The following is a 14,771-nucleotide window of genomic DNA, read 5'->3' as shown; positions in this document are numbered from 1 at the left end:
ATTCGCTTTCTCAATCAAGACTCCTTTAGTAATACAGTATAGGAAACAATAATTATAATTCAATTGAATTATTCACGAACGTTTGATTTAGTAACAGAAGAAAAAAAACGATTTATTGTTACTTTCGGACGTTTTCGATCGAATGAACCACTGCTTACAATGATGGTGTTGGTTGAACAACGATCACGATCCCTCCGAGCTGTCGTTCGGATCGTCCACGAGGCCAAGATCAGTAAAAGCACACCCTTTACGCATCATTTGCCATTTGCTTGCTTTATTTTTATTATTATGTTTGTGTGCGTTGCACATTGTTTTAAAAGCATTCCCCCCTCTCTCTTCTTCTTCTTCTTCTTCTTCTTCTTCTTCGAAGCCCACCCCCGGCGCTCTCTCTTTCTCCTTCACTTTATCCCTCTAACTCCCTTAGAGGGAAACACTTACCGATAATTAAGCAATATAATTTAACTCACCTCCCCAACCAACTCCGCGCACAAACTATAGGCTACGATTCACACATACACACTTTTCATGCACTTTATAGTTGCTGTGTGCGTGTTTATCTGTATGTGTGGTTTGTAAATTCGTGAAATCATTCTTCATCCTTCCGGATGGGTGGCAAACGGTAACGCGCTGCTAAGCTTAATTATTGACCCCGGTCGCAGTACTACGTAACGCCCGTACCGTGCAAGCGATAAGCGGCATTAGATCAATCACAACAGAATAAAGTCTACTCTTTGTGTGTTTGTGTGTGTGTATGTGTGTTCCGGTGCGCATTACAAACAAAAAACCACAGAGAGAGAGAGAGAACTAATGTGTGCAAGATAATTTTGCATTAGTTTGTTAATGCAAATGCTATTTAGACTGTTGTTGGCATTCAGTTCCCAAACCCTCCCATTCGTACCCTTCCCCCCCCCCCTACCCTCCCATCCCCGATCAATGGCAGCGGCAGCTTCTTCCTCTTCTTTACCCCAACGCATGGCCCTGGCTTTGGACCGGTGCCATACCTGCATGTGTGTGTGTGTCTGTTTTCTGTGTTATTTTTTTGTTGCTTCTAATCACTGGGAATCATAAGCGATTTCCGTAACGCATCACTTTGTGATGGTTGTTGTTGTGGTTGGCTTTTTACACACTCTTATTGCACATCCCTGATAGAGTGTGGCAGCAGTTGGTGAATATTTCTTCGTACTTAATTGTTCACTCACTTGTAAACACTCACACTGTGCGGCACTGTGGTAGTGTTTTTGCGGGCACACTCTCTCTCTCTTTTCCCTTAAAATTATTTAACCTTCTTCTGGAAACCGCCGCCGGTGTAGCACACGTTCAGTGCGCTCGTGATGCCGCTGTACGTCTTCAGGTAGAAGTTGATGAACATCGAGATCAGCACCACCATGTACGGTGCGTACAGCAGGATGTGGGTGCGCGGGATGGCGCAGCTGCTGCGCATCGCGAACAGTATGTTCACCAGTATGCTAACCAGCTGTATCTGCGTTCGAGAGGGCGGAAGTAGTAGATAGCAGAATGATGTGTAGCAGGTATGCAAAATTAAGCAAAAAGAAAGAAGGTTTTGTTTTTTTGGAGCGCAGGACAGTAACATAAACACTTACAATCTGGAGAGCGGTGATGTAGCGCTTCAGCCTGCCCAGCGAGAACGGCACGTAGCTCGGTATGACGGCGAGCAGATAGTACGAGTACATGCATATGTGCACCAGCGAGTTGACGATGATTGTGTACGTTAGCATGCTTCCTGTGCGCACCGAACCGGGGTGTGAGGGGGTAAATAGGCAAATAAAACGTTGATCATCCACTGTCCTACTACGCACCCCACCACAGCGTTTGAGCCCGACCTACCTCCGACGTACTTGGCGAATATCCAGGCCAGCATGTACGTGAACACGTGATGGTAGACGTGCAGGAAGGAAATCTGGCTGCGCTTCTTGCGCAGCGCGAACAGCACCGTTTCGACCAGCTCGGCCGTCTTGACGCAGTAGTTGAGGTAGGCGGCGTGCAGAAAGCCGATCGCGTTCTTGCTGTTCGAGTAGTCGGCCAGCTCGCACGTGTAGAGGTAGTGGAAGGTCCAGCCGTGCCGTACCAGCTGCCGGATCAGGAAGTAGCACACCACCACCTGGAACACGTTGTACGCGAGCAGCAGCTTGCGCAGATCGTACGGTTTGCGATCGCGCATGTAGCTGGGGGATGGGTGAGAAGAACGCAGAATGCAGAATGGGTCGTTGAGATGGTAGCTCAGAGAGGGAGGGGGATTCACCTGGGACCCCAAGCCCCATTCGACTTACTTCGGTATCCAGTAGAACACGAGCAGGAAGTAGAGGGAGAGGACGGACAGTGGCCACAGCGGGCTGTGCAGGAACGGTAGATGGGCGGCACGCTTGTCGCTGAGGTCCTCCACCAGGAAGGTGTACCAGTGGCCGAACTGCTGCTGCAGCGTCTCGCCCACCGTTTCGGTTCCGTTAGAATCCATTCTTGCTACTCCCGTTCCCTCTTCACACGCACACACACACACACACGGCACCTTGCCACTAGAACACACCGCGCAAAAACTCCTAGATGCGCGAAAAACAGTGAAAACCGGCGCAGGGCTTTGGAAGCGTCTTCTGTGTGCGGCTCCCTTCGATGACGGTTGGACGTCAACTGAAGCGCTCGAGCGGGCGTGCTCTCGGAGTGTGTGTGGGACTGCGCTGCGCGAAATTGTTGTCCCCGCTCTGCGCTGCTCGGTACGCGGTCGGTTTTCACCCGACGCGCCCGTCCTGCGTCCCCATCAAGCGAATAGAAATGTCCACTCTCCGCTTGCGCACCCTCGAATCGGCGATGCAACACGCGCACGCCGGTCGGGTTTGTATCACGTTCGGGTGGACGGAAAAGTCACGCAACGTAGCAACCGGTGTCGCACCGCTACGATCGCGGCGAGGGTCATTCGAAAGTGTGGGTACTGAAGGGTAGATTGAAGAAAGGAGAGAGGGTGTGCGGGAGGATATTGGCAGACTAGATGAGAAATTAGCTGGCTCTGTAGGGGGAGCTTTCGTCAATCATATTGGGATGATCATGACTTCCCTATCACTATGGAAGAATATAAGCCACATAGAATGGAATAGATAGAATGCTTACCTCAATAACGCTAGTAACAATCTGAAATCTAGAAAAACAGTTGTTACAATAATGCCGTAAGCAAATCGTTCTATACTATTTTTAACCACTTTGGTGGCGATCACCGATTACAGGACTGCCTGACGATGGGACCGTTCTCCTTGGACACGTTTTGTACCCCCAAAAACGTACTTTCATTTATCGGGTTTTGTTATGTTATTTTGCTACATTGCGTCACAACGATTTCGTGAAAGTTTGGACCGATGTTGGAGGAAAGTAGAATGTACACGCTTTATTATTTAATATTATGCATCGCTTTCCTGTGTATCACCAGATGGTGAACTATTATTCTTCTTCTTCTTCTTTGGCACAACAACCAATGTCGGTCAAGGTCCGTCTGTACCAGTAGTGGTCTTGGCTTTCCTGTAACTTATTGGTTCACCCATAGCAGGACAGGTAGTCCTACGCATGGGAGCACAGTCCATGCGGGACTTGAACCCATGACGTGTCGTTGCTCGACTTCAGTTTATATTGAACAATAATTCCCCACCTATCAGGACATTCACAAAACTTTTAATCGTTTGCAAAAGACTGGCTGAGGTACTGATATACTAGTGTTTAGCGATTTATTGTCGAAAAACACGCCAAGGATCATCGAGCATCGCCGCTGGATAGTCCGTTCTCAAATTTTCGGAACGTGATTATCTTCTGAACTAAAACTTCCTTTTTAAATCCGAGAAATCACTTCCGAAAAGATCAAGAACATCATTATTATGACTTCTTCTTTTTGGCGTAAACATCATACGCGGCCTATACAGGCTTTCGGGACTTTATTCAGCACCTCGCAGCCGGAATAAAGTCAAGTCAGTCCTTGCTCCGTGGAACGGCTCCATATGAGGGTTGAACTCGTGTCGAACATGTTTTAAAGTAGTACGAGTTTTGACGTTCGTTATCGTTATCATAAACTTCAATTAAAATATCGCAACTTTTGGCGAACATCGATTCTTTCATCTTTCATCTTCAAAAACTTTCAAAAACATTTGTCCGCACAAGACTTAAAAATATTTACAAAAGCTTACAAAAATATTATTGTATCCATCGTAGCGAAATGACAGGTAGTGGAAAAGGAAGTATTCATATGACACATTAGAGTGTTGCCTGATTATGAACAAGCATGTCAAAAACAAAAAGGTAATTAAGCAAAAGTACACAAATTGATAATTTTGAGGGATGTTTCAAACTGTTGGCAGGTTGACTTTGTTTGTAAGAGCCACGATCTTAAGATAGATTTAAACTACAGACAGTACATTACAGTTGATTAAACATGGGTTTGCGTATTGGTTGGAATTGGTTTGAAATTCGCGGCGTATTGTTTTGGATAAAAGACATTGGAGAACTTTTAGACAGTGGCTAGCAAAGCTTCGCGCCAACAAAAGACCTTGACGTAAGACAGTGACGCTCTAGAAATTGCTAACAGAATCTTTTTCAGTATCTAGTGCTGTAGATTATAATTATTACGTCTACACTATGTACTGTGATTGTTTGATTACATTTGATCTTAATCCTCGATCAGGGTTTACTGCTATCAATTTTCGATTCCCCGCTGTTTTAGCATTGAATGAAAGCGAGTGGAGAAACAAATTAATCTCTCACAAATTCTAGCCTCCATATCTAAATCTCCTTGTTACAGTTTCGGTTACACTTGAAAATATGCACCTTTCCAACGGCAAAAGCTCAGATATTTGCAACGTAACACATGATAGCTTTTCCCTGTTATTATCCCCTGCAAGTTACATCCTAATATCGGAGTTTTGGAAGTATCCGCTATCAGTTTGATTGCTGTTCGCGCGTTAGATCAACAACCCTGGGGTCTGGTGATAGCTGGCCCGTAAGCAAACAGAGATCGTGCGCTGACTTATCGTAATGGGTTTGGCTTTACACACGCAGGGCCACAATTTTGTTCTATCAAATGTAATCATCTCTGGCGTATGCTTATTTCGCATGATCTAACATTACGACGGTACCAAAGAAGAGGTGGGAGGAGGATTGACGCATGATGTGTTTTGTTTTTTGAAGCGCAAATCAAACAAACATAACAAAGTTTTGTTGTAGTGTCTGTTTTTGAAACTGTTCTGTTGTGTGGATTTTTTTTACTTTATTCAGGAGCTTTGTGGATTATGTTTGCAAAACAATTGGACTTTGGACTATTGGAATTGGACTAAAACGTGTTAGGACTTTTTGAGCAACGGGTATTTTCAATCATCTTGTCTCGATACAGCTTATTTTGTAAATAGCCGCATTTAGCCTCAGCAACGACAATCTTCTCTCTTTTCTTGTTTGGCTCAACAACCGATGCCGGTCAAGGCCTGCCAACCCACTTGTGGGGTTGGCTTTCAGTGACTTATTGATTTCCCCCCATAGCAGGATAGTCAGTCCTACGTATGGCGGCACGGTCTATTTGGGGCTTGAACCCATGACGGGCATGTTGTTAAGTCGTACGAGTTGACGACTGTACCATGAGACCGGCTTCAGCAACGACAATAGCAGCTTTTTTTTTTGATACTTTGGCCAAAAGCTTATCGAAAGAAAAAGACTCGTTTTCGAGTCCGCATAAACAACTTTTCTAAAAATTCACAAATCTGCCAACTCAAATTTAGAAGGCAAATTGAACACGAGGATGATTTTTTCTTGATTATAAACATTATAAATTGTTGTTAGTTAATGGATCAATAGCTACTCCAGCTCCCGTGTCCCCATATCCCTCCCCCCCCCCACCGTAGCAATGATTGACTTATCCGGCTGGGTGGTAATGAATTTAGTCTCGAAAGCCTGTCCACGTAGGACGTTACGCCAAATAGAAGAAGCTACTCCAGCTGTTGGTCTACCTTCTTGAGGTTCGGTGATGTCAATCTTATGCTTACTTTGTTTACTCGCTTCAATGCACAACAAAGTTCTAAATGCTTTAACAAAGATTCTAAATGCTAAATTGATTACGCTTTGCCAAATTGTTTCGATTATTATCTTTCTCGCGGGCAATCCGTTTTTGATGTGACTGAAGTCTTAAATAAGACACTTTATGTAGGATCGTTCGTTGTTGACAAAGTTTTAAACGGGTACTAACCATTGTAGAATATCTAATGATGAGCGTTAAGTGAGCAAAAAAATCCAACGCTGTGGTTGTTGCGCATAAGAAGAACAACAAGAATACTATTTTATTACACAAAACAACGACGGTATTCTGATATTTAATACCACCGTCGAAAGCATCGCGATCGTTCGAATTAGCAATGTTGAGCAGAAAAGCACAACCGATTCTACCTCTAGCATGCAACCCCGTTTTACTTGTACACTATAATTGCGTTCAACTTTACCATCGCATGCATAGCTTGCGTACAAACCGCTTTGGCGGGGAAAAAACGGAAAAAGAAGCGGAAATTAAATCGCATGTTGTGTTTTAAGATCCAAAGTGTATTAAAAAAAAGAAGTAGAATTGACTCTCCCATACCTTAGCCCTATCAAAAATATGACAGTGCTTTAGAATCATGTTCTCGAGCATAACTATGATCGTTTTCTCTTCAATATCCATACCTACTTTTAAAAGGATCAAACATTACTACACAGTGATGTAAAATTATACTTTAAACACGCGTGTTGCTCTTTATTTTTGATTAATTCTTCGTTGTTTATAATTTCATTGGAATTTTTGTGTGAGCGTTGCTCTCGTAACTAGTTGCTGGACCATCTCTGCATCTTTTGAGGGGTGTACCTTGTTGTGTAAACTGCAAGTAGCAATTGAATCTCTGTGTTTAAATGTTTAAATTTGCCATTCGCTGCAACTCTCTCTCTCTTACACACTCTCTCTCTATCTATATATCTATATGCACTTGGAAGCTAAATTTATGTCGCAGAGATAAAATGAAGGAGAAAAACCAAACGGTCTTTCCTTCCCCTCCCGTTTCGTATCTGTCTCGGTCCGCGTTCACGAGCCCAGGATTGTAACGATATTTCCATGATAGTTTGCTATTGGTTACTACATGTCTAACAGCAACAAAAAGAGTAATCTTTAAAACCAAAAGGAAATAACCCGTCTTCTGGTACGTAATTGTCAACAAACGTTTCACCTTTTTCTGCCTTTCCCCTTTTACTACTGTAGCAAATCCTATCCTTAAATGAACCAACAAAATCAAACCTCTTCTACCAAAACGATACACAATTCCCTCGAATTCAATCACATTAGTTAAAGCTTTCCCATCTCCTGTCTCTAAGGCATTGAAACGATATATTAGCCCTGGCGTGTGTGTGTATCTGAATTGGAGCTATGCTCCTGTCCCCCACCAAAGCGAAGGTGCTACCGCTCCTTTTGCGGCCTGTCCCAATAACGCGCGAGAACATAAAATCGATTTATTATTGCACTCTCCAAGGATTTCGGTGCCAATCAAGCAAGAAAAGAAAGCAGCTACCGTGGGCATGCAACCAAACCAAACCAAACCGACCCATCCTCCACCTCCTATGCTTATTGTTTCACTTTGTTGGCGGATTTCGATTTGCTGTAGGCTTTGTTGTAAAAATCGTAAAACAGATAGGTCAGGATCAGGATGTTGGGTATGTACATGGCCAGGAACGGGCGGGACACGTTGCAGCTCGGATTGAGCCCGAGCAGATTGTTCACCATCATCAGACAGAACTGAATCTGTGTGCGAGGCAGAATGAGAGTTAGAAAGGGTTAGATTAGTTTGATGAGCTTGAAGAATTTGATGCTCCATCGATCTACACACCACTACCTACCAGTTGAATGCTGGTAATGTACTTTTTGTACTTTGCGACGAGAAACTTAAACAGCGGCACATCGTACGCGGACATGAAGTAGTATGAGTACATGATGATGTGCACGACACAGTTCGCCACGATCGAGAACGTGAGCATGCTTCCTGTCGAAAGCAAATGAATAGAGTTATAAAAATTATTGAAACAACCGTTTAGGGCAGTTAAACCCACCTCCAATGTATTTGGTGTAGATGTACGCTATCACGAACGTGCTGATGTGATGGTAGACGTGCAGCAGCGTGACCTGGTTCTGCTTCTTGCGCAGCACGAACAGCACCGTCTCGAGCAGCTCGAACAGCTTGATCATCAGCAGATACCAGGTCGTCTCAACCATCAGCACTGCCTTCGGGTCGTCCGAGTAGTCCGTCTCGACGCATCGGTAGAAAAAGTATGGCCTCCAGCCGGCCTTCACTAGCTGCAAAGAAGAGGGGGAAGAGATTGGGCCTTGATTGGTTCGGAAGGAACGCTTGCTAATGCCTGGGTGTAGGTGTCAAGTGGCATGGGGCACTTACATTTGTAATCAGAAACACACAGTACAGCACCTGGAACAGGTTGTAGAATCCCATGAACGTTTTCAGCTGGTAGGCTTCCCGGTTACGCATGTACCTTTTTCCATTTTCCGAGTACACAATATGATGGTACATTAGATGTTGGTTTTCAATGGAGTGATCATATTGGTAGTTACCTTGGAACTATGACGTACACCAGCGCTAGGTAGCAGATAATGATGCCGACGATTGGAAACGGTGACCCCGCCAGAAACCAGTCTTTAGTTCGTTGATCTATCCACACATTCAAACGATGCAAAAAACATGCAGCGAAAAGGTATTAAAAAGTGTCCACCAGTTTTTTTTCTGTTTTAATTCAAGAGAGGGGAGATATATGCAACATCACTTACCGGCATTTTCGTAGATGTAATACTGGTACAGGTCCATCTTAAAATGTGTGTCTGTGTGTGGCACTGTACGCTGAACACGAGCTAAAAACGGCTAATCACTCACAGCACAGCCCTCACAGGCACTCCGCTGGACAGGTCAACTCCGGCAACAGTCAGAACCGTGGTGACCATGTGCAACTTGCAAAGCTGCCCAACAGCAACCACAACATACACACTATGCACAACAACACACACACACACCGGTTGGTTTGGAGGAGGTAGCTTTTGCCCCGTGGAGGTATTTTGCTGCCTAAAGAAGAAATAAGCGAAAGAGCTATACTTGATTTTAGCTTGCCATTAAGCTTGTTTTTTTTGCACACCAAGAACCGGCCGACCAAACCGCCGGAGCCTCAGATACGAAGAAAAGTGCCGATCGTACTGAGGACGCGCGCCAACCACGCGACTGTTTATAAGCACTTGAGGTACGGCGACTACTCGTACAAGGCTCCCTGCCTGACAAGCCACTACGGTACGCGAAACGGAGGGGACATAGGCGTTTAGAACAAGCGCCACCACCTGCTTCTTGGCGCTGGCGACAGATAAACAAGCTTTTTTGGCAAGCAATCGGGTCGGGTTTGGGTTTGTGTGTACTTTCCTCCCGACCCAAGGGTTCTGAGCGTGAGCTTTTCAAGGACACGGTTTGGCGGTGTCGGGTTTGGGAATGTCAACTGGTAGGGCTTAAAAAAGAAAATTATTATTTAAAGTCGGCACTGTAACGTGCACTTGGTAATTACTACTCCAATTCAACACTTTATGGTCTGGTATTCTCACTAGGCTATAAATATACTGCATTAGAAACATGAATAGAAATAGATTCATGAATAGATTTTCGCTTTCGCGTTATATGCTTGGAAATAGACCTGATTGATTGGGCAGTTTCACGCCACTGGATGCGATGGTATAACCGCGGTATTAGAGCGCACCAAACGACTCGTTGACGCGTGCTTTGCTTAATTATCCCCGAAAATTTAATTACTCATTCATGTGTGCGTCACATTATGGAGTACAGCCGTTGTGGTTCGTTGTTCTCATTATCTACCGGCCTATTCTTTTTATGAGCGGACAGATTTAGATGGAGTTAGTATGGTGAACACTGGTGAAGGCTCTCCGAGCTAACAAACTGAAGATATTAATGTTTAATGAGCTCAAGTTATTCTTGGGAGTCATTATTTCTTGTCCGCACTAGCTATACCGTGCTTGCAGTGTACTTCGTATCACGATCAACTCCAAGTAACGCCACGCTCTCCATTCTTTTTTGCCCTTTCTTCTTCCAGTCCAAAGAAAAGATGATGAAAGGCGTCCGGCGAGGCTGCGTACGGCTAAAGGGTGCCATCATCGGCATCGACGACCAGGACGTCAACACATTCACGATCACCGTCGATCACAAGACGTTCCACTTTCAGGTAAGTAGTGTATAGGGGGGAAGGGGGGGGCGGGGGGGGGGGCAAAAAACGGCTCTCTCTCACGTGTGGCTAACGATTTTCCATTTTTCTGGTAATAATTCCCCACACACTCATACACCCAACCATCTGTACGTTGTACCTTTCCGTCACGTGTCCTGGTTTATCGCGTCGGAATGGCCCACACACATAAACACCGAATCGATAATAGGCGCGCGATGCAGAGGAACGCGAAAAATGGGTTCGTCGCCTGGAGGACTCGATACTGCGGCACGCGAACCGGAGCAGAGCGCTGTGGGACCAGCAGTACAACTACGGCAGCGGTAGCACGAGCGCACAGAGCAGCGCGATGGGCTTCACAACCGGCGGCGTCGGTGGCGGTCCAGGCAGCGGAGTTGGTGCTGGCGGTGGCACGGGTAGTGTCGGTGGAGGCAGCAGTAGTACACCCGGCACCAGTATCCGGCGCTCGAACAATCTGGTCCTGTTCGACCGGAAGGTAACGGAGGCGGACGCTTTTCTACAGCTAATGATTGACCAAACAACGGTAAGCGTGTTTTGTTCTTAGCAAGTGTTAAAGATTTGGCTGACGTATGAGGTGTTTTGGTTTTCCTTTTTTCTCTTTCCCCAGAAACTGGAAGCGAGATTGGAAACGCTTGGTGACACGGAGGAAGCCACGCAACTGAAAACCATCAACGAGCACGTTAACGTAAGTCGTCGCGTTTTTTTTGGCATGATCTAACGGACACTTCCAGCTATCATGGTATCATTATTAATCTCCATCCCCTCTCCACTTGGCACCATTTAGGCAATGCTGGATAACATCAAACACTCAATAGTGTTGTTACAGATCGCGAAGGTAAGTTACTTGCAAAGGACCAAAACCCCTTCCTTCTGGCACCAAGCACACTAACACGTACCAACTTTTTCACAGAACACGGCGAACCCCATCAACGGCATCTACCAGGGTCCGATCTCGAGCAAGTCCGAAACGGAAACGGAACCCAGCGAGTCAGGTAAGTTGTGGTGCAACACTAAAGTCCCATCCACTCCCTTACTGTTTCCCATGCTTCGAAAACCCGGCAGGTCTGGTCGTTGGCGTGATGTCCACCTCGCTACCCACGGACATTGAGGTTGCTGACGAATGCAGGGAAAGTTCGCGCCGTGCCAACATCGCTTCCATTAGCGGTACGTATCGTGTGTTGGCAGTTGGTTAACGACTGTTGTTTTGTTTTTTTGTTTGGTGCCGTTTGCGCTAGCCGGGTGCACTATGACCAAGCATCAACCAGCGGTGGCCGAAAATTACAGCACAGCACAACTCGACGCCTTCATGACAAAGTTGCTGCTTACAAACATTGAGATGTTTGCACTGTGTGCGCGTGTTTGAGTGAGAGTGAGACGGAGAAAAAAGAGCGAGAAAAAGAACATCAAAAGTGATGCAAAGAGTGAGGAGCGTACTCGAACAGCAGACAGTCATTCGCCGCGGAGAAACTTGTTCTAGTTCATAGGTAATCGTTAGATTAATTGTCTTGCGTTGAGTAATGACAGAGTACACTGGAAGCCGGTCGGTCTGGAAGTTATAGTTCGAACAATCATCGGCAAAGGTAAAAAAGAGAACTCTAAGGGACATTAGGTAGACCAACCAACGAGGTGCTGTTACTAATCGATACACGACGACGGGTTCGAATCGATCGAACGGTAGACAGCGTTTTACACCTGTACTTGATCACACGCACCTCCCTGCGTACGTGTAGTCGGCTTTTGCCATTGCCGTCACACCGTTCGTCTTCGCCAATTCGTCTGCCACGCGGGTAATTAGGATGCGCTTATATTGTTGCGCAACTTTCGATACAACGACCCGCAAGCATGTTACCACCCTGTTCCGACACTGCTGCAAAGGGTTTTTCGCGTTTTTGCGGGTGTTTGCAGCAAGCAGAAAAAAGCAACCTTATTTCACTTGTGCCAGCTGCCGACAATGACGGACAAATGGTGCCGCATTTAAATGGGAGGAAAATCGCAAGGTTTTTTTTCTTCTGCCAGCCACGAGCCAGCCAGCCGGTTTTATAAACACCCTCGCACTCACACATGCACACGCCTCGCTGGCCAAAGTGCTTTTTGGGGCGAGGGATGTTTCATGATTTCAACCACTTCACCAACCAAACACTCACTCAACACGGCGTTGTTGTTCAATGTTGTTTCAAAACCCTACCCGAGAGACACCAGAACCAACCCGGCTTCCCCCCGTTGTATCCGCTATCTCACACACACACACACACACACACACACTGGAGCCGCCGCTATGCCATATGCGACCGGTGGCTGCGGGATCCGGGCCTAGGCATGTGTAATGCGGTACTAAACTGTCAGAAAAATGCCGCACGGTAATCGAGGCCTCTCCGGGCTCGAAGCCCGCGACGTCTGGGGGTCGCCATGTCCTCCGGCTGTTTGGAATCTCGTGTGTGCGCTCGTGCTCTTTCTCTCTCTCTCTCTCTCTCTCTCTCTCTCTCTCTATCTCTCTTTCTCTCTCTCTCTCTCTCTCTCTCTCTCTCTCTCTCTCGCACTGTTCTATTCTCTCGCGTGCAGTGGGCCAAGGGCTCTGCGAAAAACCACGCTGCCTTGGTCTGCAAAGGGGGCAGGGGGAGAGAAAGGTGCGTAAGTTCCACCAAAATCACGTGGATATCGATTTATTTGAGTAGAGCGTGGAAAACACTGCATAATATTGTACACACGAGAGAGAGAGAGAGAGAGAGAGAGAGAGAGAGAGAGAGAGAGAGTGAGTGAGTGAGTGAGTGAGAGAGGTCAACACGGGTTCGCGGGAGAAAAAATGAACGACCGATGAGAGACAGAATATACAACCACCGGCACAGGAAAGAGTGATTTTTTCCCTTTTCTTGGTAAGAAAATCTCCGGCTCCCGGTGTGAGTGAGAGAGAGAACGTTCCGAGAGATGGAACTGGGTCCTGCGAAGGCAGAAGCACCCCGCCCGGACACGACCGCGCGGGGGGAGCTTACAGCGACCGCCAATTAATGGTGCGCTGGGTAGTACTGTATCCTGTTCCGGCGCGTACGGACACCCCAGTCTCTCGTACCCACCAATTTCGAAGCCGTGAACGACGACCAGAAACGTATGTGCGTGTGTGTGTATGGCCAACGAAATCAACAAAGCTAGTTTGGATCGGTGGTGAATCATTCCCGCACCCGGAGGAGTCACACTAACGAATGAAGACTTTGAGCAGCGGCAGGCCGAGTTAATCTTAAGAACAGTTCTCATCCACCGACCGGTCGTGTGAGAGTGAAGCCCGCATGGGCGAATGAGAGTACGCTGGATGCGGACATTGTTGTCTAGAAGAAGCAATCGCGGTGGCAACGGACGGGAATGAACCATCCCAGGAAGCAGAGAGATCCTCGTGCTCGTGCGTTACTGAAGCTGTGACGGCTGTGACTCGTCCCGGTGTGCTAGAGGCATCTCGTTTGTGTAGTGTGTAGAAACAAAAAAGACGGATTTTTTTACGTTCAAGCTTTTTCCAATTTATTAAAGAGAACCTATCAGCGATAGAAAGGAAGTTTAAGTATACACGCGTAAATTATTAGCCAAAAACAAGAGTTTCTAGGGAAAGTGTGCGTCACCGTGTAGAACCGTACACCTTAGATTAGGTCCTCGCTTTCTCTCCAACTCTCTCTCTCGCTCTCTCTCGCCGCACCACTGTGTGTGTGTGAGTTTGATACACTGGCCAGGGCAGATTTGCTGCAGTTTTGCCCCACAGGGACGACCCCGACCCGGGACGAGCCGCGTAAACGTTGGAGTGCACATGTGTACTGGTGTGCGGCTTTCTGGCGGCGCTGGTCATAGTGTTACTGCTGGTGTTCGCGCGCCATGCACTGACGGTGGCGAAGCGCAACCACCGGCGGCGTCGGCGGCGGCAGCAGTGCCGGCGGCACCCGAGCATCGTCATGATAACCGAACCGCTCCATACCTTCTCCACAGTGCCGGAAACGTCCTACTCGAGCTCGGAGGGCGAGGACGACTTCTTCGACGCGAACGATTCCCCGTTCACCTCTAGTCAATTAAACACACCGACCAGGTAAGTTGGCCACAGATACCTATTGTCCAATTCTACCGGCACTGACCGGTATCTTGAACATTCGCTATCAAGGTTCTGACACCCTGAACTCCCTGGTAGGGGAGGGAAGGGACGGCTTGTACGGCTGCTGGTTCGAGAGTCATTTTCGTGTCCTGTCAGTGTCCTTTGCCAGCATCACAAAACACGTGCTAGCTAGCTCTCTCACTCTCGCATGCTTTCTCTCGTTTTCTCTGTTTGTCTTCACACCCTATCGAATGGAAATTATACATTTGACAGTTTTAACTGACGAAGTTGACGCCACCACCACCACCACCACCACCACTAACTACCACCGCTGGCTGACTCTTGGTTAGCCAAAGTATACTGATTCTGTCAGCATTCTGGAGTGGGAAATCTCTCGAACAAAGTTTTTCGAAACTGCGTTACGAAGCTGTCA

General features: G+C 46.8%; 3 protein-coding genes across 10 annotated transcripts in view; 1 reads left to right on the top strand and 2 right to left on the bottom strand.

Moving 5' to 3' along the window:
- LOC121594473 (oxysterol-binding protein-related protein 9) overlaps positions 1-14,771 on the top strand; it is a 47,215-nt gene that overhangs the window by 16,050 nt on the left and 16,394 nt on the right. Inside the window, exons 2-8 of the mRNA XM_041917737.1 lie at positions 10,132-10,260; positions 10,469-10,801; positions 10,886-10,963; positions 11,063-11,113; positions 11,189-11,270; positions 11,341-11,442; positions 14,239-14,335. Coding sequence (XP_041773671.1) covers positions 10,132-10,260; positions 10,469-10,801; positions 10,886-10,963; positions 11,063-11,113; positions 11,189-11,270; positions 11,341-11,442; positions 14,239-14,335 — 872 coding nt within the window. The remainder of the gene's footprint in view (positions 1-10,131; positions 10,261-10,468; positions 10,802-10,885; positions 10,964-11,062; positions 11,114-11,188; positions 11,271-11,340; positions 11,443-14,238; positions 14,336-14,771) is intronic.
- On the bottom strand, positions 964-2,689 carry LOC121594476 (elongation of very long chain fatty acids protein 4-like). Its single transcript, XM_041917739.1, has 4 exons — positions 2,289-2,689; positions 1,846-2,183; positions 1,602-1,741; positions 964-1,480 (listed from the first exon to the last, which is right to left on the bottom strand). Exons 1-4 carry the CDS (start codon positions 2,471-2,473, stop codon positions 1,274-1,276), a joined length of 870 nt encoding a protein of 289 aa, XP_041773673.1. The 5' UTR covers positions 2,474-2,689; the 3' UTR covers positions 964-1,273.
- LOC121594478 (elongation of very long chain fatty acids protein AAEL008004-like) lies at positions 6,723-12,722 on the bottom strand. Of its 8 annotated transcripts, none has more exons than XM_041917743.1 (7): positions 12,423-12,722; positions 8,819-9,131; positions 8,606-8,702; positions 8,433-8,526; positions 8,092-8,335; positions 7,882-8,024; positions 6,723-7,786 (listed from the first exon to the last, which is right to left on the bottom strand). In XM_041917743.1, exons 2-7 carry the CDS (start codon positions 8,853-8,855, stop codon positions 7,610-7,612), a joined length of 792 nt encoding a protein of 263 aa, XP_041773677.1. In that variant the 5' UTR covers positions 8,856-9,131; positions 12,423-12,722; the 3' UTR covers positions 6,723-7,609. The 8 variants fall into 8 exon arrangements, with proteins under 8 accessions (XP_041773677.1, XP_041773679.1, XP_041773681.1 ...); XM_041917745.1 differs by having other exon boundaries at positions 8,819-9,107; XM_041917747.1 differs by having other exon boundaries at positions 8,819-9,103.

Source organism: Anopheles merus, chromosome 2L, assembly GCF_017562075.2.
Source record: "Anopheles merus strain MAF chromosome 2L, AmerM5.1, whole genome shotgun sequence".
NCBI classification, from domain to species: domain Eukaryota; kingdom Metazoa; phylum Arthropoda; class Insecta; order Diptera; family Culicidae; genus Anopheles; species Anopheles merus.
This window is presented reverse-complemented; position numbering and strand designations above follow the sequence as displayed.